Source organism: Tachysurus vachellii, chromosome 3, assembly GCF_030014155.1.
Source record: "Tachysurus vachellii isolate PV-2020 chromosome 3, HZAU_Pvac_v1, whole genome shotgun sequence".
NCBI lineage: Eukaryota > Metazoa > Chordata > Actinopteri > Siluriformes > Bagridae > Tachysurus > Tachysurus vachellii.
In genome coordinates this window covers 31,346,362-31,373,861 of record NC_083462.1, presented here as the reverse complement: position 1 = coordinate 31,373,861, position 27,500 = coordinate 31,346,362, and the positions used below count along the sequence as shown (strand labels likewise).

At 38.0% G+C, this 27,500-nt stretch overlaps 3 protein-coding genes across 4 annotated transcripts in view; 1 reads left to right on the top strand and 2 right to left on the bottom strand.

Annotated features, from left to right (window-relative positions):
- kdr (kinase insert domain receptor (a type III receptor tyrosine kinase)) overlaps window positions 1–5,786 on the bottom strand; it is a 27,407-nt gene extending 21,621 nt beyond the window's left edge. The window contains exons 1-6 of the mRNA XM_060866772.1: window positions 5,516–5,786; window positions 4,219–4,315; window positions 3,728–3,942; window positions 3,212–3,333; window positions 2,121–2,289; window positions 279–415 (exon numbers count right to left, since the gene is read on the bottom strand). Coding sequence (XP_060722755.1) covers window positions 279–415; window positions 2,121–2,289; window positions 3,212–3,333; window positions 3,728–3,942; window positions 4,219–4,315; window positions 5,516–5,579 — 804 coding nt within the window. The 5' untranslated portion in view covers window positions 5,580–5,786. The remainder of the gene's footprint in view (window positions 1–278; window positions 416–2,120; window positions 2,290–3,211; window positions 3,334–3,727; window positions 3,943–4,218; window positions 4,316–5,515) is intronic.
- Window positions 5,787–16,120: 10,334 nt separating this feature from the next.
- tmem165 (transmembrane protein 165) lies at window positions 16,121–22,261 on the top strand. Its single transcript, XM_060866771.1, has 6 exons — window positions 16,121–16,396; window positions 17,123–17,348; window positions 19,436–19,611; window positions 19,705–19,890; window positions 20,927–21,032; window positions 21,119–22,261. The coding sequence occupies exons 1-6, from the start codon at window positions 16,268–16,270 to the stop codon at window positions 21,193–21,195; spliced, it is 900 nt and encodes a 299-aa protein (XP_060722754.1). The 5' UTR covers window positions 16,121–16,267; the 3' UTR covers window positions 21,196–22,261.
- Window positions 22,262–22,537: 276 nt separating this feature from the next.
- clocka (clock circadian regulator a) overlaps window positions 22,538–27,500 on the bottom strand; it is a 59,135-nt gene continuing 54,172 nt past the window's right edge. For both annotated transcript variants that reach the window (XM_060866769.1, XM_060866770.1), the window contains exon 23: window positions 22,538–27,500. This exon is cut by the window's right edge and continues 1,041 nt beyond it. The gene's annotated coding sequence lies outside the window, so the exon portion shown is untranslated.

Sequence of the window (27,500 nt, the reverse complement as noted above, 5' to 3'; positions counted from 1 at the left end):
ACGTGGACACCTTTTAAAAATAAATGCATATAATCATTTTTGTTGCAAATAAAACTCTCATAGTCCATAAATACTGTAGATTTAACTTTGTTTAATATATACATTTTAGTTAAACCATCAAACATATGTATGACTTGCCAGTGACTTGCTTGAGACTTGAAGGTTAAGACTTGAGACTTACTTGTGACTTGCACATGTGTGACTTACTCCCACCTCTGCTCTGATATACAGTCTAGTGTACAGTCTTGTATGTTCACTGATCCCTACTAGACTCTCACCTTGTCCTGAGGGAAACTCCACTGGAACTGCAGAGCAACATTAAGTTCTGTGACTGCAGTGCAGTTGAACTCCACCTTCTCCCCATCCGCCCGCTTCTCGTGAACAGGACTCACTCTGAGGTCATAGATTTTAGTTCCTGAGGAAGAGAAGGGAGGCATTGTTCTTGTGTGAGCAAACCTCAAACTGTGAACCCAGCAGGATTTCTACATGTACCGATTCCAAATATGTGCGGTATTACAAGCAGGCTTTGTGTTCTGGGGTTTGGTTAAATAGTTAAAGAAACACATTTTAGTAAGTGATGATCATCTATAGTATGTATTACTATAGAAAATGAATAGTTATAGGTAGGTTTACATGGTAAAGAGCAGAATGTATTGTGGACCATAGGCACTTTATTTACGCAGCAGAGAGACAAAAATATGTCCGTGAGAGTATACAATTTCATTTGTCAACTTTGTCACTAAGGTTGTAAAGCAATACCAGGATAATACAATATGTATCTGTTTAGTGCACCAAATATTTGTATCTTTAAGCTGGATTTGAACTAGAAGTGGATTTGATACCAGAAATTGTGGGTGGGTGTGAACCTTATGTACTGTACTGTACCTAGAAACACTAAAAATTCATCGAAATAAAATAAAAAAGAAGAAATTTTTCATTCCGAACTAATTCAAGTTGCTCAAACTCGACTTCATTTGGTAATAATTCACCCCACACCATGTAGAACTTTCTGGCAAGATTTATTACCAAATGTGAAAGATCTTACCCAAATTCTTCATAATTAACAACAGCCCCCTATTATTGTTTTTTGGTTTTTTTTTTTCTTTTCAGATTTACTAGTTTTAGGTTTGTTACGTTCAAGAAATATTCAATCTACTACGAAGACCATTTAAGAATCTGCTATAAAGCAGGGACGCAGTGCTGATGTGAGACAAAATTAGGTTTATTATTTTATTATAATTCCTTTATTCTTTTAACAACAACTGACAAATCTTTTTTTGTCTTACTTAAGTAAGACAAAAAAAAAAAACAATTACTTAATTAATTATTTCATTTTAAATACATTAATTAATTTTTTAATGATTTAATTAAACAATTATATTTTGGAGTTTTTCAAATATCTTGTCCTGCACACAGCATACGATCTATAATTAAAAGCATTTTATTTTTGTAAATTGTTGGAGACGTTTATAGAGAAATATGACCATTAAGGCTATGTACAGTATATGTCAGGCTTCTGGATCAAAAGAAAAAGAAAAAGAAAATCCTATTTGTATCTGCTCTATTTGTATCTGTTCAGTCCAGATGTTTTCATATTCAGTTGCATGCCTAAGTTTGCTTTCTACATGCATATATATATAAGCATAAAAAATATTATTGTTGTTAGAATCTGTTATTGTATTCATTTGGATCATCTGTTCGGATCAGAATTGTTTATTCATATTTAACAGACATAAGAACATTTTAGAGATTAAAAGCACCAGAGTCAGCTCAGGTTATCTTTACTGTTTCCAGTCTGGGATTTTAGAGGAACAGGCCACCAGATTTTATATAAGGTCAAAACAGAGGATTGTTAGCAGTAATGTTTCACAACTAATGCCAGCTTTGTGAAACCAGGGCTGAATTTGAGTGGAAAAAGTGGGACTAGTAATGACAAACTCATAATGGATTACATTAGCAATCAGGAAGACTTCATTATTGCATCGTGCTGGTAGATTAATTGTAACAGTAACATGTTGGAAACATGTCAGATCCCTCTGACTAAATAAATGAATAACATAAATAAATGTTTTGCTTTTACAAAATGATATAGTCCTTGTCGTTAGACGATTCCTCCTTACCTATGACAGCCAGAACGTAAGTCATGGACTGGAAGGTTTCATCCTGGATGTGAGTTTGGCAGTAGCCTACACCAGCATAGCTAATCACATGACTCGGGAGCACGAAACCTCTTCTGCTGTCCCAGAACACGTCCTTTCCATCAGGGACTACTTCCTTCACTGGATAATTCTGTTCAAGTCGAAAACCATGAGATTTCCAGGCAATGTCCATAGAAAACAGAAATATTTATGGAAAAAAAGAAATTTATGATAATCACGTTAAGTACGATAAGTATGCACACCCTTAAACTAATAGCTTGTTGAAGCACCTTTTGATTTTATTTCACTACGGTTAAGTGAAGGTTGGGGTAAGAGTCTTTTGACTAAGTTGGTTTTTCATGTCCTGACATGGCAATGTTTTCTCTTTCTTGCAAAATCAGCCATCAGACTCCTGTGTACAGCTCACTTCATCTCACTTTTGTAGGATTTTATTTGGGTTCAGGTCTAGACTTATTTTTTTAGTTGTTTCTTTGTTGATATGGATGTCTGCTTTGGGTCATTGTCTTGCTGAAAGGTGAAATTCCTTTTCATCTGCAGCTTACTAGCTGACACGTGAAGGTTTTGCACTAGAATCAACTGGTATTTGTATTGACACTTGAAGGTTTTGCACTAGAATCAACTGGTATTCATGATTCCCTCTACCTTGAAAACAGCTCCAGTTCTGGCTGATGAAAAGCAGCTCTAAAGTGTGATGCATCCTGGGCATGTTTTTTGCTGATGGTGTTTTCTTTATTAACCAAACATTTTTGTTTTGTTTTTTTTTACCTTACTTTTTTACTTTTTTGTTTCATTAGAACATAACACATTTAGCCACATGACTGTAGTGTCATAATTGAACTCGGATGTTTTTTGTGAGAACATGCTTCCGTCTAGCCGTGCAACCCCAACACCTCGACATTTAAATCGTACGAGAGATTGTTTTTACATGCAGAAAGGAGTCTTCTAGCTGACATGGCAGATACAATTCAATTAAATCATTACATTGAATTCAAAATGAAGGCAAAATCTATCCTCAAAACATAAACACACAAAACTCATCAAAACTCTCCCACCATGTACAGAGTGACGTTGAGGTCCTCCAAGGAGCCCAGGCAGGGAATGACCACTTGCTCTTCTTTTTGAATAAACACCACCTCAAAGTGTTGCGATAACCGGAGAAAAGGCATGCGGTAATCTGGAGACAGGAAAGAATTGATTTATTTTTATCATTTTACTATTATGGTCTGTTTTCAATTGTCTTGTCTTGTTGTTACTGTAAGGTTTTAATGAACTTTAATGAACACTGTCACCTAGGTTAAAGGCAACAGGATGCGGGAGCAAGGAATGGTATGGCTCTAACAGGAAGTAGGACATAGAGGTAACAGAGGACATGCATGGACAGAGGTCACACTAGAGGCTCAGACAGGAAGTGTGCTTTGGCTTGATACTTCTTTCTCTCTCTCTCTCTCTCTCTCTCTCTCTCTCTCTCTCTCTGTCTCACAATTTTATATATATGGGTTCTTAAAGTTACAGGTAAAGTTATCAGACATATAGTCATTTCTTTATCAAGAAAAGTGGGAGGAACTCACCTTGCACAAAGACGTACACTGACACGGAGGTCTTCCCTTCCTCCACAGGCAGGTTTCTGTAGGAACAGCGATACTCTCCTGTCTCATTTCCCATTGCCCCAGTGAGCGTGATGGTGCTACAGAACAATCCGTCCCCACTACAGTCTGACGTTATAATTCTGCTTTCGGTGACATTCCGGCTGTAAGGAGTGTACCATTCCAAAATCTGACGTCCTCTATAAGACAGAATTCCAAAAGCAATTCATAAACAGTGCGTTTTATATGTTTAATTAAGGGATTTACTGTAGCTCCATAAAGGGTTTCTACTTCGGAATATTTGGACATGCCTGATGAATGCTTACGTAATTCCGATTTAATCTAAGGTTTTGCATATAAGTCACAAATGCAACTTATTACTGTGATATAACATATTATGTAACTTCCGTTTTATCGTTAAAATTGCATTATTACTGACCACATTCACCTCCTGAGTTACTGTAGTGCATTCTTACCTGCAGGTAATCTCCAACGTATCGGATGTGTTGATTTTGTATGTCTTATCTGTGATGTTCAGCACTGGAGAGTCAGGTACAAACCTGTGCTCCCTAGCTGGAAACAGAAAATATTACAAAAGTTTTATCCATTAAATGAAAATAACGCAGCCGTTAGATTAACGGAGTTTAAAGCTTAGGTATGCATTTCATAATTACGCTTAATTACTGTTAAGCTTCACATTTTTAGATTTATTGTGCATAAAAATAAATCGGATCTGCAATGAATTATTATTAAGTATAGTGACAAAAGCAGCTTCACACTTTTGTGGAGAAAGAAACTATACCAGAAAATCCAAATCAGCACAATTTCACTCAGTAATTTTGCGATCAAATGGCATAAAAATGTATAATAATAATAATAATAATAATAATAATAATAATGGCCCAGCTGATTTGATATCATCAGACTTTGAGTAAGTCAGGAACATACAGTACAGGTTCTGAGGCTATATTTCCACTGGAACAGCAGCACAGCGGTCTGTGTCAAAACAGGAAACTCGGGCAGATGGGCCTGAATGGCCCCACACTCCAAGCCCTGAGGTGGGGTTCCTGCTCCAGAGGAACCAGGGCAAGGGACAAACATACACACACTAACAGAGGCCCAGAGTTCTAAAGTACACACCCTGTTGAGTCGTGCTAACACAATTTGTTTTGAGAGATGCCAAGATCTGATCCCTGAATTGCTGGGAACTAATATTTTAAATGTTAAACAATGGCATCACAGGTCTGCCCATACTCAGACAATACATTATAACCTGAATAAGAAGGATGAAAGTATAAGAAATAGATCTATACAAAAATAAGTCTGAGAACAAACAAATCTTGTGATGTCATAGCAATTTAAGCCCCAAATAGGCTGATTACTGATTACTATACATGACTGAAAACATACAAAAACACACAAAAACTCATCAAATTCATCAAAAGTTTGAAACTTTATATACAAGGCTGACAGTCGCGCCTTTCCTGCGGTGATTGCAATTAGAATAACAGGAAAAAGAGATGAACGGTTATATTTAGACCAGAAGTCAATTTAAGTAGATTACCAAACAAATCCTACAACACAACATAATATAAAACACACAACTGTTCTTGTTATTCTTAATAATAATAATAATAATAATAATAGGAAACGTCAAGAGATTCAATTATTGAGCTAAAACGATCAAATATAATTTGTATTTGGTGTAAGCTTTATCTTTTGCACTATATAAGTACATGATTATGTTTAATTTGGCTTTTTAAACAAGTTTACCTGCCACCCAGCAGACTCCAAAAATCAAGCCTATGAGAGAAAGAAGTGAAAAGGTCTTCGCCATGGCGTGACAGGAACGGTGCGTAAAACCACTGGAAAAACGTTCCCACGGGACAGAAATGCCTCAACTGTGCATCACTGCCTTGTAGAGTCCCACAGTATAATCCAGAAAATTCATAAACAGGACGAAAACATTCAAAGCAAATCGATTTTATGGTTTATCCTCTGAGGGAATCCGGAGGGAAACCTGTCTAGCGCAGAATGAACAGGACAAACAGAGAGGCGCAGGAAAGGAGGACAAAATGGGAGGAAGATAAACTGAGGGACTGAGGGAGGGGCACAATGGAGACCATGCCACTCATTCAGACCTGAATCAGGCTTTATGTACAAACATAAAAAACTCATTTCACCCACCAATTATGATTAAAGATCCATACCAACATCATGAAGTTCAATCAGAAATGCACTAATGTGATATACAAGTGTGCCTATTAAAGTGGCCTAAGAAAGTATTATGTTGTTTTTTTTTTTGTTGCTTATTTTTTTTAATATGATATTATTAGTAATATGTTCATATATTGCATGTATGCTTTATTATACCTCCTTACTATTTCTATATGACCCAGTAATTTGAAGAAAATGAAACATCTAGTCACGTGTTTATTTCTTAGAGTTAAAAGGTAAAAGAAATGACAAGACGTTTGTACTTAAGTATTAAAAAGAAACAGAGAACACTGTATTACAACATAAAGTTTCCTTCAAACTGGTCATGTTACCTCTCTCAGTAATCCTAAAGTAAACTCAACTTCTTTACTTTGACTGACTCATTATAATATCAAGGCTGATGGATTTTTTAAAATAATGTAGGCAAAACATCAAGGCCTTACACCAAAGAGGATATAACAGAGCGATATATTCATAAACAAGAAGCATTGCCTATTTATCTATCCATCCGATTTTTGTACCGCTTTTCCTATGCAGGGTCCCAGGGAACCCAAGGAGCTTATTCAAAGGCACTCTGTGAAGGGGCTCACTGGAATGGGGTGATGTAGTTCTACATATGTATGTGATATAGTCCTTCGAAATATTTAACATTCAATTTATTTAGAGCCACAAACTCTCATATCACTTACAGTGAATTAACAGTGATAGAAAAATGAGTTACTGGTCTTCTAAGAAGTATTCTAAAGAACTTAATGTTAAGGTGGACAGGGTGTGGAAGCTGCATTACATTTTTTTAATCCTATTGTGAATCTGTGTAAAACCTGCAGTCAACAAAGTACATCCAACCAACCTGAAGATCCTGGAGCAAATCTGCCATTAGATCTGCCATTAATCTACCATTAGAAGTGAGTGTAAATAGCAAACAGATAGTAAAAAAGAGATTCTACTACATATTAGTCTGCAGGGGTTGAATACTAATCACTAATCACTGGTAATCTAGCGTTTTCATTAATAATCCAACCCTCTGATAACCTTTAGCAGGTTTGAGTGCTTTTGTTTTAGTAGCTCAGGGTGAAGGCTTTAAATAACCTACATTAACTTTTGAAAGCGTTCATGTTGTTCTCTTTCTTCTTTCTGTTCTTTTGTGTCCTATGCTACTGCGCCCATGTGTGGTTTGGGGGTGGGGGGGGGGGGAGGTGGGGGTTGGCGGGGGGGGCATTGACCCTGAACACATTTCACAATTCACCATATGGTACTGTAGATGCTGTTTTAACTACTCAAGACAGCCACTAGATGGCACTGTGTTCACTGTTACTTGATGAATACTATGCAATGAGTAATAAAGAATATACCAATACAAATGTTAAGAGAAAATAAACAAGGAAGTTGATCATATGGTAAAGTATTTGAATCATTAAATAAAACATGATTGTCTTGTGTTTTGGCGTTTTGTTTAAATATTGAACGCGGTCTATTTTAATTATAATAAATACGGGTGAATGTCTGTTTCTCAGATCATAAAAAAAAAAGTGTGACCCCTACCAGAACCCCCCCTTTCTGTATGTTCTGGCGAGGGCCCTGGCCCATGTCCATGTTGCTTATTGGCCCATGTCCTATTTTGGGGTGTGTTTCTGGGGGTGGTGGTAGGGGGGTATCGGGGGTGTGGGTACAATCATTCTACCTCCACATGTTTCCTGTCCTGGTCACTTCTACTGGGAGCAATAGCACCTGCACCTCCTCCCTTACACACTGGAAGAAAAGAAAAAAAGGGAGCATGCTTCCTATTGCTCTGCTCCAGTCCCTGTGGCGAATATGGAAAAGGTCCCGACAGGAACATTTTTCATTTCTAGCTGTTGTTTATGTACTTTAATGTTGAATTTAGACCAAAACAAAGAGTGATGTTGATTCACTGGCAAACTGGGAGATCCATTGAAAGATGGGTAATGGGACAAAGAAGAACCAGGCACAAAAATGAGAGATAAAGAGAGGAAAGGGAAGAGAGAGATAGAGGAAAACAAAATTGGTGGGATATATTTGAAGTGAGGTAGAGAGATTTGTGAAAAAAACAAAAAAACAAAGGAATAATAGGCATCTCTCTGTGAGGAAGAGGAAGCAGGATGTTTTTATGTTATAAACTCACTTGTGTCTAAAATCAAATACTTACAATAGATAAACAAATACACACTTTTTTCTTCTTATTTGGAAATTAATGTAATAAAGAAGTTGTTAGACACCATGATCAATTCCCCAGACCACCAGAGGGACCCTTACACATCATTCAAACTTTGTTTTCTGTTGTTTGCTCCATTTCCCTGTTTTTTGCTCATTTTCTTTGTACTGTTTCATTAGTCACCCTATGTAAGTTCCTGTGTTTCATTGTTGTTGTTGTTTTTTTATCTTAGCTTACCTTACCTTAGTGTGTGTTTTTTGTTGTTGTTTTTTGCTACCTTTGGTTTGTTGTTCATGGAGGATTTTACAATGTGGAAATAAATAATTGCACTTGCATCTGCCTTTACTTCCATAACCTGGCAGCGAGGCTTGACCTAATACTGTGTGGTTAGCGGTTGGGAGGTGTGGTTATACTGGGAGGTATAGATGGGATTTCTCTGTACTGTAACTTTTGTTGCAACAATAAAATGAATAAAATAATACTTGATGTAAACAAATGGTATGGATTTGGATTTTGTTCTAATTTTGTGGCATCAAGAACAAACCAGCAGACAAATACCCAGACTGGGGCTGATTTCTTTCTAGCCCAGTCTGTGGATTCATTCAGCTTATGGATGTTAGGTTTTTAACCATCAGTGAGACACCCTATTGTGTCCAAAACTATGGGTATTAATATGGAGTGGAATCTACACATCATCTTGCAGCTCAGTATAACAGTCTTCACTATTCTGGGAAAGCTTTCTACAAAATGAAGTGTGTCTCTTTGAATTTTGTCTATTCAATCAAAACAAGATTAGTAAGGTAAGGCACTAAAATGTCTTGTATGCCTTCGCTCAAACTAAAGAGCTGAGCACAAACTCTGAAAATTAGCCCGAGACTGTTAGGCCTATTCCACCAAACTGTACCGTGTTCCAGTAGGTAGCTGTTTACTGGAACACAGAACTGTTTTAGTAAACGTTTATCTGCATACGTTTGGACATATAGTGTAATTAATAAATAATTAAATAAACGACTCATAGACAGAATGCTAGAAATAAGTTTTTATTTTTAGTAATACGTGTTTCCCTCCCATTCGATAACATGATGAGCATGATGATCAGGCATAAAATTATGATGCCGGTGAATCCATATATTTGATCAAAGTGTGTAGGGTGTGTGTCAGTTCCTGTTCTGTCACCAGAAGAGAGCACTGGAAAAGAAAACAGACAAAATGATGGAAAAGTGCTTTAGAGCCTGACAGACATTTTAAAATGTTCCAGTTATGTAGTGGAACACTGTGCCCTGTCTAGTAAACCTTACACTTCTGTGTAATGGACTGACCAGTTAAACATCTTTGGGTCTGTAGGGTGTATTTTCAGTCATTATGAACACCCCTTCTCTTTAGTTTCAATATGCTACATACAATATGGAACTGAAATGGACTTAATCTACACAACATAGCTTATAATATTGGGACAATCAATAAAATTAATAATAAATTATTTACACTTGACATTAAATCCTCTTTGGAGGTTGCCAAAAAAAAACTTAACAAACACTCTGGCCTCAGAACAAAGTGTTACGTTTGGTGGAAACACTTGAACATCATCGACACATTTAAGAATGGTGGTGGTAGCATCATACTAAGTATTACATTTGGCTTGTTTGTTGCTTCTATTATTAATCTTGCCTTTACCCAGTTACTGATTTTTGGTGGATGGCCTCGTCTAGGTAAAGACATACCTTTTAATAATTGAGTTAATTTACTTTTTTTTGGGACGCGCAAAAATTCAGATGTTTATAACCGAACTTCAACTGGTACTTTTCTAGAAGGTCTTCTGATAGCTCCTTGGTTTTCATAATAAATTTGTAACAAAATACAGACTAACGTCTTCCAGGAACGAGAAAAAAAATCTTAAGTATCACACGACACTTAAATTGGATATTTTTTGACTTGTAAACCTGTAAGATATATTCTATGCCAAAGCCTAATAAACACACTCAAATATACACACTGTGCAGTCCCTTATAACCCTATTAGATTTTTTTAATTCCCATTTGTGGTATGCCTTACGCTTTACAAGCTCCATGTAAGCTTGAGAAATGCTATTGCACGATATTCGATGCCATTAGAATAGTTAGAGTCCAAATGCATGAATTCTTACAGGTGTAGCAAAAAGTAAGCACACATCTGAAAGCCTGTAATGAGTCTGTCTGTGTTTTACCCTGTTTCTGTCTGCTGTCTGCCTTGCTGTTAATTGTTTGTTACCATGGACACTAATTGCACTCTATCTCCCCCCAGGTGTATCGTGTTAGTCTCTGATTGTCGCTGCGTTTGTTATATCTACTCTGTTTGTTCACTTCCCTGGTGTTGGTCGTTGTTGTATGTTTACGTCTATGTTCTGTCTTGCTCAGTGTTCTGCCCTGTTTTGCCTGCTTGTTTGTTTGCCTGTTTCTTGTTTTGGTCTATTAAAAATCTAAACTGCATTTGGATCCTCACTCGTCCTTGCCCCACCGTGACAAAGCCAAATCTATGGACACATGCAGCTCTGGCCCAATACAAATGTCTATAATTTGCTTTATTTTCAATTGGTTTTCATTTTCATTACATTTTCTTTGTTACTGATGTGTAAACATGGCTTCAGTGCCTATAATTTCACAGCTGTAGGAAATAAGCTAATAGAGACGTATTGTGGGACTTATTGCTATGGATATTTTAAATTTAACTACCCACATCATAAAAAAGTGCAACGTAACCAAATAATAAATCGGTGCATAGAGATCCCCAAGTGTTGTAGTAAAAAGAGCAATAAAAAGGTTCCTTAAAATCACAAAGAATGGAGTTTTTAATAAAGAAATGAAAGTGGATCTATTCAGCTAGGACTGGGACACTAGTCAGGATATATTTTATATTTCACCTTCCAGCATGACACAAATCCAAGTCAACAAAGGAACAGCCTGGGAAGAAGAAGATCAACATTTAGGAATGTCAGAGTCCAGATCTAAGTGGAATGACTTGAAGAGGACTGGGTAGAAGAGATCAACTCACAATTTTATAGATCTGGAGTACAAGGAAAAGAAAAATAAAATGACCAAATCCAGATGTCTTCTGTTACACCTAATCACAAAGGATTTCTTCTGGATTCAGAAAAAACCTGAACTCATTAACATGTTCATGATACCAGTTTTGCTGTGTGACATGGTGTTATATCATGCTGGAAGGAGCTATTAGACGTGTTCATAAAGACATGCTCATGATCAGCAACTTAGACTGAAAGAGTAAAAAGTACAGTTGGCCGTTTTAACGAACTAGCTTTGCACATGCCACAATATGATGATCAGAGTGAAGTAAATTCTTTATAATAATGAAGACAATCATTACACCTGATAATACAGACATGATACAGACATGAAATATAGTACTTTATTTATACGCTGTCTATTTTTTTAACAGTAAATAGTGTTTTGAAGAGCAAGTGCACGTTAAGTACCCGAATTGATCAGAGAAAGTTTTATTGTTTAAAAAAAACTTGAACAAAACGACAAAATATTTTATATTAATGACCAAGAAAGGAAAGATTTTACTTTCCTTTAATTTAGTTTAATTTACTTTAATTAAGATTACGGCAAAAATTGATTGTTGTTATACAACAAACTTCGCCACGATATCAAATCTATTCTAGGAACAGAATTACATAATGCAACTGATAATGAATGTAGTAATGTAGTACAAGTACCTTAAGTACCTTAAAGTAAAGTATAAGTACAAGTACCTTAAATATCTCTCTTGGTTGACTGCAGATATGTGCCTCAAACACATCTCTGTACTCAGTTCCTACTGTCGCAGACGCTCTCGTCAACAGAGCAGAGGTCACAATCCCAGTAACCTCATCTACCCTCCTCTGTTGTGTTCTTAAACAGTGGTAGTAGGTGGGCTCTGGAATTGACATTCTGCTGTAAAGAAAGCTGATTTTATCTCTGCTTTAGCTTCCCATTACTCCTTTGATTTTCTTGCGCTAACAGAAACCTGGATATCCCCACAGAACACCGCTACACCAGTTGCTTTATCCTCTGCCTATTCTTTCTCTCACTCACCACGAGAAACGGGCATGGGTGGCGGTACAGGTTTATTGTTGTCAAAAAGATGGTGTTTTACACCTTTCCTCTTGTCTCATTTAACCATCTTATCTTTTGAATTCCATGCCATTTCAGTCACATCTCCAATCAACCTTGTTATAATTGTTGTCTACTGTTCTCCTGGTCCCTTAGGAGACTTCCTGGAAGAAATGGACACACTGCTTGGTGATTTCCCTTACGATAGCCCCCTCTGACAGTGCTTGGTGATTTCAACCTCCCCTCTGACAGGCTTCAATCTTCCCTCCTGACTCTTTAGACTCATTTGCCCTGACACACAACAGCTACATCCCCACACACAAAGGAGGCAATGTCCTGGACCTGGTTTTCACCCGTCCTTCTCCAGCTACAGACATGACTGCTACCCCACTACACGTCTCCGACCATCACCTTCACCATCACTCTCCCTATCCTACCATGCAAGAACTTCTGCCCTTCGTTACCACTATCGTCAATAGATTCATAACATCTGTTCAGGTACAACTACTTTCAAGAGAGCAAGGGTTATTCCCATCCTAAAGAAACCTGCTTTGGATCCATCAGACATCAGTAACTACAGACCGTTATCCCTTCTCTCGTTTCTTTCAAAAATTCTTGAACGCATTGTTTATAATCAACTGTCTGTCTATCTCTCACGGAACAACCTCCAAGATCCCAACCAGTCTGGCTTTAAAGCAGCTCATTCCACAGAGACAGCCCTTTTGGATGTCTCTGAGAAACTACATGCTGCTAGATCAGCCAAACTGTCATCCGTCCTTATCCTCCTTGACCTTTCAGCAGCGTTTGATACAGTCAACCACAAGGCTCTCTTGTCTACCCTCAGGAATCTTGGGATTTTCGGATCAGCTTGGGAATAGTTCGACGCTCATATCAGGTAACATGGAGGGGAGTGACATCTGCTCCATGCAGACTCTCCACTGGTGTCCCACAGGGCTCAGTACTTGGTCCTCCTCTTTTCTCCCTGTATACTCACTCTCTTGGTGAAGTTATTTCCTCACATGGGTTCTCTTACCACTGCTATGCTGATGATACACAACTTATCTTCTCTTTCCCACCCTCAGATACCACAGCTTCTGATGATCGGATCTCAACATGTCTGGCAGAAATATCATCATGGATGACTGCTCATCAGTTAAAGCTCAATCCTAGCAAAACTGAATTGCTGATCATCCCAGGTGATTCATCCCCAGGTCATGACCTTGCTATATCCCTGCACAACGATCTGATCTCCCCTTCATCCACAGCTCACAACCTTGGGGTAACCATGGACAATCAACTGTCCTTTTTCTCTCATGTTGCTAATGTGACTCGCTCATGTCGGATCCTTCTCTACAACATTAGAAGGCCATTTTTGTCCACACAGTCTGCTCAGGTACTTGTTCAGTCTCTTGTCATTTCAAGACTGGACTACTGCAATGCACTGCTGGCAGGTCTACCTATGGATGCAATTCGTCCTCTGCAAATGATCCAAAATGCAGCTGCACGGCTTGTTTTCATCCTGCCAAAGTTCTCGCATACCACCCCGCTGCTGCAATCCCTCCAATGGCTTCCAGTAGCTGGCCTACAAAGCAAAAAACGGACCCGCTCCCTCTTACCTCAAAGCCCTCATCACTCCTCGCACTGCACCCCGCACCCTCATATCTACCAGCACTGCTCAACTGGTTCCAGCATCTCTCAGGGTAAGAGGAGGGTACAAGACTCTTCTCTGTTCTGGCACCAAGGTGGTGGACTGAACTTCCCCTAGAAGTCCGGACAGCTGAGTCACTGGCTATTTTCAATCGACGGTTGAAGACCTACTTATTCATGAAACACTTCAACTAGCATCCTTGCCTGTTTGTTGCATGAGTTATTTTTAAACTCATGGTATCTGACGTATGTAACTTAGTGAACCAGAGTTAATGTATCCAGTGATAGAGACTTAAGCACTTCTGTACGTCGCTCTGGATAATGGCGTCTGCCAAATGCTGTAAATGTAAATGCAAATGTAAAATACAAGAGTTTTTAATTAGACAGTGGTGTAATAACGTGTACTGTCCAGCAGATGACACTATAGAGCTGAGTGCAAAAATCTCTATACCATAAATATTAGTGTATTTCCTGCTGCAAAACACCACGTCAGCTTAGGAAGGGTTGTTAATTAGCTTATTAGCTGTTGTGGGCAAAGAAGACACTAACATGTACAGGACAGAGGATTATACAGGACCAGATTTGGCAACCTGAGAAAAAAAGTAGTTATGTTGAATGAGTTTCTTCTTCTTTTAACCTGTTTATTTAATTCTAAACTCAATTCCTGTCCATTCTAACCGGAAATGCGTCATCAAACTTTGTCTGACTGGTCCATTTTCCTCACGCAGACTCTTTTTTTTTTTTAGTTTATTATAGCTTTTTTTTCCGTTTTAAATCTTTTTAATTTATTTTATTTTATTTTATTTATTTATTTTTCTCAATAACAAATGATAACAGATAACAAAATACAATGTCATATTATTCAAACCTTAGAATAGTAACACAACATAAAAGAGAAAAAGAAAAAAAATACAAATAAAAAACACAAATAAGGAGTTTCGAGCAATACAATTAATTTAGAAATGGTAAAAGTCTGTAGTTTTCACAGCTTTTTGCCTTGTGAGTCCTTTAAAAATAAGTTTTCATTTCCAGCTTAAAATGGAAAATGTTTGATTTCTTTTCAGACCACTTTACATTTATGGATGTGAAACTTTCCAACTAAAATAAGCAGATTTAAAATAAAAAAAAATATGACATTTCACCATTTCCTCATAAATAAATATGATATATAATATTTCTGTATATTAATTATGTTTGACATCAATCCAAAAAAAATCTAGTATTCATACAGTCAATAAAAAGGTGCAGATTCTGTGTTTATATTAAAAAATGCACAAGAATCTGAAATATCATTATAAATGTTTTTGTAGAATTTGGTTTGTTGGATAAATTAGATGTATAATTTATTCTGTTTATATAATTTATATATTATAATTTATTATATATATATATATATATATATATATATATATATATATATATATATATAGAGAGAGAGAGAGAGAGAGAGAGAGAGAGAGAGAGAGAGAGAGAGAGAGAGGTATATTATTATTATTATTATTATTATATTCATAATGACGTTCCTTTTGTACAGCTATATCTGTCATACCACTTCATATTGTATCATACTTATATAAGAATCACACTATATATTATTATGTACATTGTGTATATATATATATTGTGTATTATTAGTATTATTATATATTATGTACATATTACTACACCTTCTGTATAACCTCATACCCTTATTTATTACACTGCCACTTGTAAATAAGCTATCTATGCACTTCTGGTTAGATGCTAACTGCATTTCATTGGCTCTGTACATGTACCTTGCACAATGACAATAAAGTTCTAATCTAATCTAATCTAATTTTACATAAAATAATATTTTTTCTCACTCATGCAATACAATATTTATTATTATTATTATTATTATTATTATTATTATTATTATTATTAAGTCCAAACCAATTTCCAAATAATATTCTTAAAGAATCTCTAGTGAAGTAACTCCCTAAAAAATAAGTATTACATTTATTGTCTTTAACATTAATACCATTCAGAATGATTTCATTTTTAAATCTTAGTTTCTCATCAGATTCCATATTACTGCAATAATCTCAGAAAAAAAAGAAAAACCTGCATGAATTGCATCAAATACAACTCTATATAGTTTATTACAGCTTTAACCCAATTTATGACGTGTTCATGACATATCGTCTAGGCAGAATTCTTAGCCAATCACCGTATTATATTTTCCTGACGCGTGCTCCAAGTAGACCAATCAGATTGACCGACAGCAGGCTAGCAGGTTAGTTCTAGTGTGAACGGCGGTTTGGTGTTAGCCGAGTTGACGCTTGCTTCAGGTTTACACACAAGATTAACCGCTTTTATGAATTCGCTTCGTGTCACATAATTTCACTTACTTTATTGTTGCCTTGGTCAGTTTTTAAAATGCCTCCCCGGGCCGATTTTCGGCTTTACGAGGCGAAGTTTTTGTTTGTGCTTCTGGTCGTGAGTGCAGGACGAGTCTCGGGGATTCAGGAGGAAAACAAATTAGCTGAAGTGCAGCAGCCCGCTGAGGTAACGTTAAGTCTTTAACACGAAATACACCTCAATAAAAGTGCTCACTTTGGTGTCTTGGCTTGTTTATCGTCCACTAGAGAGAGAGAGTAAACCTGGTGTTAGCTACGAGGCTAAAGACTTTTATTTATCTGAAATAAATTAGCCGGTTAGCTCTTTAACTCCATCCACACAGGCCTGCCTGGGTTCTCCTTTACCTCCTGTTCAATGGTCTTATTTTCTAGGTTTATACTCAGTTTATTTGTACTTTCAGCTTATTTTATAAATAATATCTCCTTCTTAGATGTGTTTGTTTGTTTGTTTATTTGTTTATTTTGCTGGAGCCATTTAAAGGTGTTGTTTATTTTACATTTATTTCCTACATAAACTCCAAAACATTAAAATGTTGACTTAAGATGTTTGTACTCTTAAATAATGACTCCAATGTTTGTGTGAAACATTTCTTCATCATCACCACTTCAAAACATTTGAGAATTGAATGACCGGTGATTTCAGTGACCAGAGGTCAGAAATATTATTATTATTATTATTATAGTATTTGTATAATTATTAAGATCAACACATCGTTCTTAACATCCTACTGGTTGTAGGATCTGAAAAAAAAAAAAATCACTTATCCTATGATAACAAGATCTAATATTCTCGCAGGTTTTTCGCCACTTTAATTGTCACTCCTTTCATGTACACAATGATTCATTGCGAAATAACAACTGTGTCTCTGTACAGAAAGCTCCAACCGGCCAACCTGCAGCTCCAGTCATCAGTCCAGACGAGCCGAGTAAAGGCAACCTGGGATTTATCCATGCGTTTGTGGCAGCAATTTCGGTCATCATCGTCTCCGAGCTGGGAGATAAGACTTTCTTCATTGCCGCTATCATGGCCATGCGATATAACCGTCTCACTGTTTTAGCAGGGGCCATGCTAGCTCTAGGTCTTATGACCTGCCTGTCAGGTAGCATAACATCAGCATTTCTTTGTTCTTTGGATATTGGCAACCGATTTTGAGATACAGGGAAGCCAGAGCACTGCTATTTTGTCAGACACTTCAACTTAAAATTAAATGAAATTGTTGCTACTGTCATGTCAATATATTCCAGCTATGGCACAAACATTCCTGATCTGCTGGAAATGAGCTTGGGTGAATGGTTATTGAGTAAGTGAGAGTAGAATTTGGGCCAGCTTGTGATCAAGGCAGTGAAATTTCCCTGATGTCACACGTGGTTTTGTTTTTTTGGATAGATTCTCAAAGCACTGCTTTCATCCTAAACTAGATTATGTAAACTGCAGATCTGTATTTTAGTTTCAATAACCTGACCTACAGTCTATCGATATCCAAAGAACTCTGTACGAGTTCTGCAGAATACAGGAACAACAAACCTAATGCAAATGATGTGACGTGAGAGACTGGTGATGGATGTGATAAGACCGCAGCAGAGAGGAGTAGTTACATTTTAATTTGGTGTTACAGTGCTGGCATTGTTAGAGAATATGAGTTCCTGAAGAAGGTGTACACAAATACAGCATGTCCATTCAGAAACCAAGAGGATTTCATTTTTGTATTTTTTCCGTACAGGTGAAAAATGGTACTAACATTGTAAAAAAAGAAAAGAAAAAAAAGAAAAAAAGTGTAATTCTATCACTGCTTGGTACTGTCATTGTTCCTGACTTTCTGGACACGCTGCAGACATGTAAGGCCATCCTTAAAAATATTCTTGTTTGCCGTAACCTGACCGACCCTGTCAATTTAGGACCGACTCAAATTTATTTATTTATTTATTTTTGCTTTAGTCCGACCGACTTGCCGGTTGTAAATTTGCGTTAAGACCGACCAATTATTTCTTTTTTTACGCTTCAAACAACTAATACAAATTCTATTGTTTCGAAAATCTATTGCACGAATCGATTGGACCAACCAACACAAGTTTCGAAAATGAAAATAGGAAATTGGTTTTAACGGCCTTCTCTTGGAGCGCGTCCAGGTTTTTTTTTTGTAACGCGTCACACAGCAACTGCAGCTTCATACACACACATAATAATACTTTCGCACAATGTTTCTCTTTTTACAACAAAAATGTGAATGGTGTGTTCGACCGAAGGCACGGATTGAAGACCCAGTCAGTGCTAATTTGTTTAAATTCATACCTACATAATCACCATCACCAAAATTTTGAACTTTTTTATTTTACATTGAAACTTGAAAAAAAAAAAAAAATAGACCAACCCTTTTTTTTTTTTTTTTTTTTTTTTTTATATATATAAACTGTTACTGCACACCAAAATATTTTTAAGGATGGCCTAATTCAGTCAGACACTGAAGGAAATTTCTCCTTAGCCCTCGTTTTCCATTCGTCTTAGTTGATGGACTGGAACAGTTGAGCTACAGTTTTTTTTTTTTTTTTTTGCAGTCAAAGCAGCACTGCGTACTTGTTTTCCTGGTTGGTGCAAAAGTCCTACAGCTTCAGTCTAACTCCATAATTCACCTGACAGTTTGATTAAAGGAGAGTCTTTTTTTTTTATTTTGTTTTTTATTTATTTAACGAAAAGACCATTGAATTCGCAAATCTGATTGGTTAGAAGATGTTGATTAATTGCCTCTGAATCCACAGGTCTGGATTTACACAGGTAAACCGGTGCTGCCTGTAATTGATTGTGTTACATAAGAACATAAGGCCTTTGTGGTTTTACAGAGACATGATGAATTTCTTAAACTTGTAAAGAGAAAGGATAAAAAAAAGAGATTAATTGGTAACCTGACCTAACCCGAGTTAGACTATTTTTCTCTAACGACACACCATGTCATGCTTTTTTTTTTTCTTTTTTTTTCTTTTCAAAGAACAGAAACTTGAGTCATTGCTTTATATGATTACATTTTATTTTGTGAAATGATTGATAACGTTATACTTATTGTAGGCGTCGGTGTGTACAGTGCATGTAATTGCCTGATCCAGCACGTGCAGTATGTTTGCAGGAGCTGCAGACTGAAATAATGATACACCAGCAGAACACCTAAAGCAAACTTGTTATCTGCATCTTCTGCAGTACTCTTTGGTTACGCCACCACCATTATCCCACGGATCTACACTTACTACATCTCCACCGCACTGTTTGCCATCTTTGGTGTAAGGATGCTGAGAGAGGGGCTGAGGATGAGTGCTGATGAAGGCCAGGAGGAGCTTGAAGAGGTGCAGGCTGAGATTAAGAAGAAAGATGAGGAGGTGAGTCCACCGGCTAAACAAAATCTAGTTCCTGATGTTTGAACTGAAATAAGGCGATATTTTATTCATCTCACTTGGTGTGTTGACTTCCAGCTTCAGCGTTATAAACTGGCCAACGGGGCTCCTGACGTAGAGGCAGGTTCGGCGGCGGCCGCGTCGCCTCAGAGGAAGTGGCACAATTTTATCTCGCCCATCTTCATCCAAGCACTCTCACTCACTTTCCTTGCCGAGTGGGGGGACCGCTCTCAGCTCGCTACCATCGTCCTGGCTGCACGGGAGGTCAGCAATCACACACATTCAGCTTTACTGTGTATATAAAGCTTTGGAGGCAATAAATTAAATTATTACTCCAGTATATAAGGTGTATTCGATATCCTTTTCTTCCCCTCCTTTGTGAATGAATAAGTCAGTGAGCTTAAACTCACAGCTGACAAATCAAAGGAAAAATTGTTGTGTATTTTCAGACGTGCAAACTTTTATGTATTTTCCATATGAACCTTTCAGTTACCACTTAACAGAATGTAATAAATAAAAAGCTAGTATGAGCCAACCGTGGAGTGATGTGCCACTTGTTCGGGTGTTTTTAAAAATTCCGGGTATTAACTGACGACCTAGAAGCCACCTCTCCCTCCTTCAGCACATCTCACATTATCTCATCTAGAATTACCCCGATGCATTGTAGCTTGTGTTGGCTGATCATTTGTCACCTGTGTCTAGTTACAGTAAAGTTCCAGGACTGCTATTGTACACTACAGCAAAATGTTTCCTGTACTGGTGTGTGTGTGTGTGAGAACTAGTGCCTAAAGCATACTGGATTAAATGTTCATCTCATGAAAGCCTCATTCGTTGTGTAAGTGCGCTGCTGTGGCTTTCATACGTGACCATTGAATACAGAACTCCACATTAGATTCCAGTCACGTACTGGATAAGTTTTTTGATCCCCTTTCATAGAAACCGTATTCACACAATGCAAGAGCCCTGATCTGATTACCGGCAGTATACGAACAGTAATTTAACCATGGATTTATAATTCATTAGCAATAAAAGAGTGATGGTGTAATTATTGTGTAGATTTGCGCTGCAGCGTCAGTGTTGGCGGCCCAGTGGTCAAAGCGAACGTGCATCAGGATTCCTTTGTTATAGTTTTGTTCCTGTTGCTTATCAGTCACAACCCTGCATCACTCGCACATTGCTGTAAAAACAGATCTTTATCTGCTGCCTGTGGAAGTAAATGAACAGAAACAGCTACTATATCTACCTGTGGTTTTTTTTTTTTTTTTTTTTTCCCCCCTCAATACCGAATTGTTTGGTGCAGGATCCTTTTGGTGTGGCGGTGGGAGGAACTCTGGGGCATTGCCTCTGTACAGGTTTGGCTGTGGTTGGTGGAAGGATGGTGGCTCAGAAGATATCCGTCAGGACAGGTGAGATTAGCCGCACACTGTGGATTAATCCATGCAGTGTTCATTAACGTAAAAGATTTCATTTCTTTGTTCGTTCATTTTCACAGTTACGATCATCGGTGGAATCGTGTTCCTCGCCTTCGCTTTCTCGGCCCTCTTCATCAAGCCGGATACCGGATTCTGATAAAAGGACATGTTTTCTGGGCTCAGTCTGTAAATACTGGCTCTGAAATGCTGTATCCACAGAGGCGGACTGTAAACAAAGGCCACCCCACTGCTGACTGCTGGCCTGTGTGTGTATGAGAAAGCAAAGTGTTACTGTATAGACCCAGTCACAACTGCTGCATTAGTTTTTATTTCTTTAGTCTTTTTTTTTTTTTCCTTAATCATGTGAAGGGTGTCATTTAAATAACAAATTAATTTCCTTTACTTCTGTCCTTTATCCCGTTCCTTGTTTCTTATTCCGTACGGTTTTCTTCCCTTCTCCTTTATCGTGACCGTAACCCCTGCAGCCAGTGAGCACCAGCCTCACAGTGCAAATCACTAATGAGCACATGCAAGGAAAAATGTCCTCAGTTTTAGATCATTACTTATGTACATCGTTGTACATCAGCGTGTCCTTTCACTCCTGGGATGATGCCTATTTGTAGCAAAATTCAGTGAGTAATCTCGCAAGTGTAAGATTTCTTAAGGACCGTGGTACAATTTGGCAATAAACGCAAGAGCCACCTACTTCCGATGAATGTGTGTCAAGCAAAATTCTTTTAATAACTTGGACTGCGTTAGATCTCGGTCTGGAAACTTCAGGGTCGTGGTGTTAGTTTTTCCGTTCCAACTCGAGCACAAACGGCGTGCAGAAAGATCAGAAAATCGGTACTCAACTTCCAAGATCCTGATCGACACAGAGGGAAGAGTGTATATTAAAGAAATCCCAGACGGCCTGATGGTACACGTCCCTTTCTTGTTAAGCGATTTGAGTGTTGAAACACTAGTGCAAATCTAACGAGGCAAACATTTAAGCTCTCTTAAAAGCCTTTTTAGTAAATAAATCACTTTTTATGTTTTTATTCATCGTTTGAGCAGTGTGTGTGTGCGCGCATATGTTTTTCTGGGTTATCTACAGTTCAAGGTGACTTATTTCTTTGTCAATATTTGACTGGATTTATTCATCTGTAAAGGGCAAATAAGTTCACTATTCATTGAGAGTTCACTGTATAAATTGCTGTAAATAATAAATTAAACTGTCGGTATGGCTTTTTATCCTTGCAAGATGTCTTGATACTGGATGGAATAAGTTGCTAAGGGTTTTAAATGAAGCCGTGTTTAAAATGACTTCATTTTCACTACAACTCAAGGTGAGGTCTATAGAGCATGTTTTAGCGTGTACGCAGATTTACTGTCAGAACTGAATGTAGGATGAATCAGAGCGTGAAATAAAAGGACAAGAACAAGGCAAACGTCAGGAAATTTGAACAAATGCAAACAAAATCAGCACTGTTCTCTGAAGGTTTAGAATTCGTCACACATGAGATATCAAGTGTTTTATTTACCAAAAATAGCATGGAACACATTTAGAGAACACATGTTGGTCTGAGATATAGCTTTTTTTTTTTTTGTTTGTTTTTTTCTTTCAAATATGTTTATTTTCAAAATCGAGTAAAGGAGTGCAAACTGCACCGTTCGCTTCAAAAACCTCCATTATGGTTCTGTTAGCGTGGCCCATCAAATGAACCCCGATGCAGCACATACACTGATATTACAGCACCTTTAACACAGCGCACAGCCTTCATTCTCCCCGCTGAGCTCTGCAAGCATCGCTCTGTACAGCTCATGCTGTGGACTGGAATCGAATGCACAAAAATGTTCAAACTTAATTGAACCGAAAAGATTGGATTTAAGCCTCTCCAACTCCGTTAAAGCATGTACTGACCAGGTTGATTTCATGAGCCAACCACAAGTGTTCTGCAAAACTAAAACAAGACACAAACGACAAGAAAACACTGAGGGACATCTAGTGTGTATGGTGAAAGTACAGAACATTAATTCATTAACCAGCTCCTTTTGTGTTAGAGTTTCAAGTACTTCAAGGACTAGTTTTATTTGTATTTATATATATATATAAAATAAAAAAAAAGTGTTCTTTATTTATACTTGCAGCTTTTTGGATACACTAACAAATGACTTCACACCATTTGAAATTATAGTGAATGCCAGGAAAATGTTACAGGACACCCGGTTTTACAGAGAGGTGGCTGACTTGTGAAAGGTGCGTAGAGATCATGATATTTCAAGTGTTAATTGAGAGAGAGAGAGAGAGAGACAGAGAGAGAGATGGTAACCGATGTGGGCCTATGGCTGTTTTGAACTAGCTGGAAGCAGCCATGTTTAGTGTTGACTTAAATCTCACACACACACACACACACCTCCTCCTGTTCATGCCAGACATTAACTTCTCATCGCTGTCCTTGATTACTAGTGTTCAGACCCTAGTGTTGGTGTTTAACTCAAAAGGTGTGAACGGACGCCACATTGTGTAGCGTTGCTGTTCTGTTTAATAAGAGTAAGCGAGAGGCAATTTACAGCTTTTATCCTCCCTGAACACTGTGAAGCTTAATCTTGCATAAAATTAGAGTTAAATCAGCAGGACGTGGGCTGCCGTCAGGTGCCTTTGTATTCGGATTTATGTATTAGAACAAGTACACGCTGTACAGCACACCAATTTAAAGCTTTGTCTTCATGAGCTGATTCAGTGTTTTCATCCTAACTGAGCAGAAAATACACCCAAGTTTACTGACAGTTGAATGCCAGGAATTAAACAGGTAGGATCGGGCACCGCTCCTTTTAGATTGGCACGAAATCCTTCCCTTTACAGATTAGATCTTGTGTTAGCTGGTTGTTACTACTGACCGATTGTAGTGTTTTTTTGCTTTAAATCAAAGCTAAAGAAATAAAAATTGTACTAAAAGCAAACTTTTTTTTTTTATTTTTTTTTTTTTTTAGACAGCGACTTTGTTAATTATTGGCATGTCGGAGTATAAATGTCCATATAATAAAGGCCATAGCTTGAAAATCCTTTCCTTTCCTTCAGCAGTATTTTGAATGAAGTACGTAACATGACGCTCACATCTTTCCATCTCACTCGTTCACAACGGACAGAGAGGAAGAGCTCAGTCCCGAGCCCGACTGCATCGTGACAAAAAAAAAATAAAATATTCACTCTGGTTCTCTGGTGTGTCAAAGTTTGTTTAAAATCTTTATCATCTTATAAACGTAGCTATACTTTACTGTTCCCGTTCTTAACAGCTGCATACTTACGGATATAGAGGTGTGTGTGTGTGTGTGTGTATACTCTTTCTCTTTAAACTCTTTCCAGTGCTCTGGTCTGACCTTAGAAAAATATCTACTTCAACAGGTTATATGCTGCTCTAAAATAATATCTGTTTATTAGAAGTTAAAGATTAAGCTTATGTACGTGGGTCTTACATTCATTCTGTAAAAGCACTGCCACTCAGGTGTACAACGTTAACGTCTGAGACGGCAACCGATTTCATCTTTAATGAAAAAATACATTCTGTTCAGCTTATACATCTATTCTGAAGAAAGGATAAAATCTAGCTTATATTTGTTATGTACTGCATTTGTTTTTTGCCTGTTTAGAGAAACAGATTCAGTCTCAGGACAGGTTTTGTTGCTGGAATCGAATTTGTTTTCACTCACAGAAAACTAACAGCTTATCAGAAGCCCTCGGAGAGCGAAGCCCTGCGATATTCAGGCGACGAGCACTACGAGAGCCGTGCTACAGACGGATACTGCAACGCGAACGTGTGATTGGACCAGCACTCCTCTAAACAGCTGGAGGAAGAAAGATCCTGAGAAGTGGAACATGGGACCAGGTCTGTGCTGCCATGCTGAGGTCTCATGTGAAGTACATAGGAATTATTGCAACCCGTTTCTACTTGAACTACCCTGAAAAGATCATCCGTCGTTCTTTTTTTGTTTTGTTTTGTTTTGTTTTGTTTGCAGAAGACAAGATAGTCGTGCATGTTTTGAAAAGGTAAACATTATCATTTATATAAAACAGATGTGTCACACAGGACATCGAAAAAAACTTCGATCACTTCACGTCAACACAAGACAGAAATTAGTGACTATACGCACGCGACGTGACCAAAAGTTTATGCACCCCTGATCATCATACTCGTGTGTGATTATTGATCATCTCATTCCAGATGTATTCTCCAGTCTTCTCTGAAGGTTTTCCATCAGATGTTGGAGTGTGTGTGTCTGTGGGGATTAGTGATCATTCAGCTACAAGAGCATTAGTGAGATCAGACACTGATGATGTAAGAGTGAGGAGGTCTGGGGTTCAGTTAGTGTTCCAGTTCATCACAAAGGTGTTCAGTGGGGTTGAGTCAGGGTCAGGGCTCTGTGCAGGACACTCGATTTCTTCCACTCCAACCTTAACACGCCATGTCTTCATGGAGTCTACTGGTTGCCATGGTAATGTTTATCAGTGGGTGCTGCAACAAGCAAATCAGTTTTCTTGCTGCTAAAATAAATCATTATGGAGGTAGATTTTGGTGTTTGTGTATAAAATATAAAAAGCAGTGTTTATCTGGAGCATTTCAGATGAGATAAAGGAGAAACAGCGTGCTCGTTGTCACGGATCACATGCACTCTACCGTCTTCACTTCTGTCGGTAGTCGACGCAGAGAGTTGCTCCGTATTTTCATAAAGTTCAGCTTTTCTCAACTTCTTTGCATTGCTGAAGCGAACACGAACACATCTAGTGCTCTTGTTGCAGGAAGCCACTCTCGGCTGTCGCTGAAAACCATTGACCTCCTTTTGCTTTGTCACTGCAAGTCTGAATGTAGCATCAGCTCCAGTGAAAGGAATCTGTAACAGTACGGAGTCGATGACGTTCAAGAACCACACTTGTCTGTGATGGTCAGGGTGCACATACTTTTGGCAGCATAGTGTAACTATAAGTGCTACCATATATTTAATGAAATCTAGGGTTGAACAACGTTTTGGGAACAAGTGCGTTTGAAGATTGTCTAAGTTTTAAATGCGACCTGCACGAGCAGAAGAAAAGAAACAGCAAAACCTCCACTCCAGAATCCAACTCCGTTCACGAAGGGCTGGTTTTCCAGCACTCCTTCATTCATCTTTAAGTAAACAATTTTTTTCTGGATGAAGCCAAAGCTCACTGTGGATCCTAACAACACTGGGAATGGGAAGAGCGCTCTCTCTCGCTCTCTCTCTCTCTCTCTCTCTCTCTCTCACACACACATTCCCACCAAGAGGTAATTTAGAGAAACCAGTCTACCTGCTGGTGCGTTTTCTGGAGGTCAGAAGAAAAGCGGATTAATTTAAAGCAAATCCGCAAGGATACAGAGAGAACGTTAACCTCCACACACACACACACACACACTAACCCAAGCTCAGGATGGATCTGGGGAGTGGTGAGGTAGCAGCGCTAACAGCTGTGCCACAATTTGTGTGACATTACTTTTACTCCTATCTGGTGATAAGTTCATAACAAACCCCAGACTGATTTGTCATCACTGCAACTCTTGTAACCAAGAAGCAGAGCTGTCAGGAAGGGGAGAAATAAATAAATCGACATATAGATTGGACACCTCAACTAATTAAGACCTTGCCTAGGTTTACAGTTCCACCAAGGCCTAAATGTAAAGTGCTTTTCAAACATAAGTGCTAATGTTTCCTTTTTTGGGGCGTTTATAAGTCGTCATCACAGTCATCATCGCCGAGGTCCAAAGCTCCTACACCGTGCGTTCCTGATCTCTCTGCGTGCGGCTTTATCGCGGTAACTAGCTGGCTGACCGTTTTTCTTCTTACATTACATCTTACATTACAAGCAAAATCTAAAAGTCTCAGAAACAAAAACAAAAAACCTGTTCGTGCAAATAGAGGATCGTGTGCTAAGCTTTACTAGCGACTAGGAGGTTTTTTTTGGTAAAGGCTAAATTTCATGTTAGTTCAAATTGCCAGTGATAGATTTATTCTATCATAGCTTACATATTACTATTGTAAAACAAATATAGCTTCATTTATGGCTTGGCACTGTGTGTGTGTGTGTGTGTTTTTTAAATATATATTATTATACAGTATGCGGCCATGAAGGATTAATACGTGCTTAATTGCGTCTAAACTGCCGTCTGACACCTGAGTATGTCATGGTCAACTTTCCTGAAAGCTCCTGATGAACCCTGCATTAAAGCGTCTATGTTTATGATATAATATATTATGAATTTACATCTCTGTCGGGAAGCAGCGGCCTGCTCTCTCGAATATATACAAATGGAAACTATTCTGTACAGTTTAGAGGTTAGTAATAAACGCATCTCGGTTAAGTGTACAAACAGGAAAGTTATCGGTAGCAGTGTTAGGAAAATATGAAGGTGTCCGTATTTAAACAAACTGTGACACACAAAGCAGAACCAGCACTGCCCACTTTGCAGAAAT

Excerpts from the sequence above, each read along its gene's own strand:
- tmem165 (XM_060866771.1), top strand. The coding sequence starts at position 16,268 with ATGCCTCCCCGGGCCGATTTTCGGCTTTACGAGGCGAAGTTTTTGTTT. Across the intron at positions 16,397-17,122 it reads AAGTGCAGCAGCCCGCTGAG|AAAGCTCCAACCGGCCAACC; the intron begins GTAACGTTAAGT and ends GTCTCTGTACAG. Across the intron at positions 19,612-19,704 it reads TTAAGAAGAAAGATGAGGAG|CTTCAGCGTTATAAACTGGC; the intron begins GTGAGTCCACCG and ends GTTGACTTCCAG.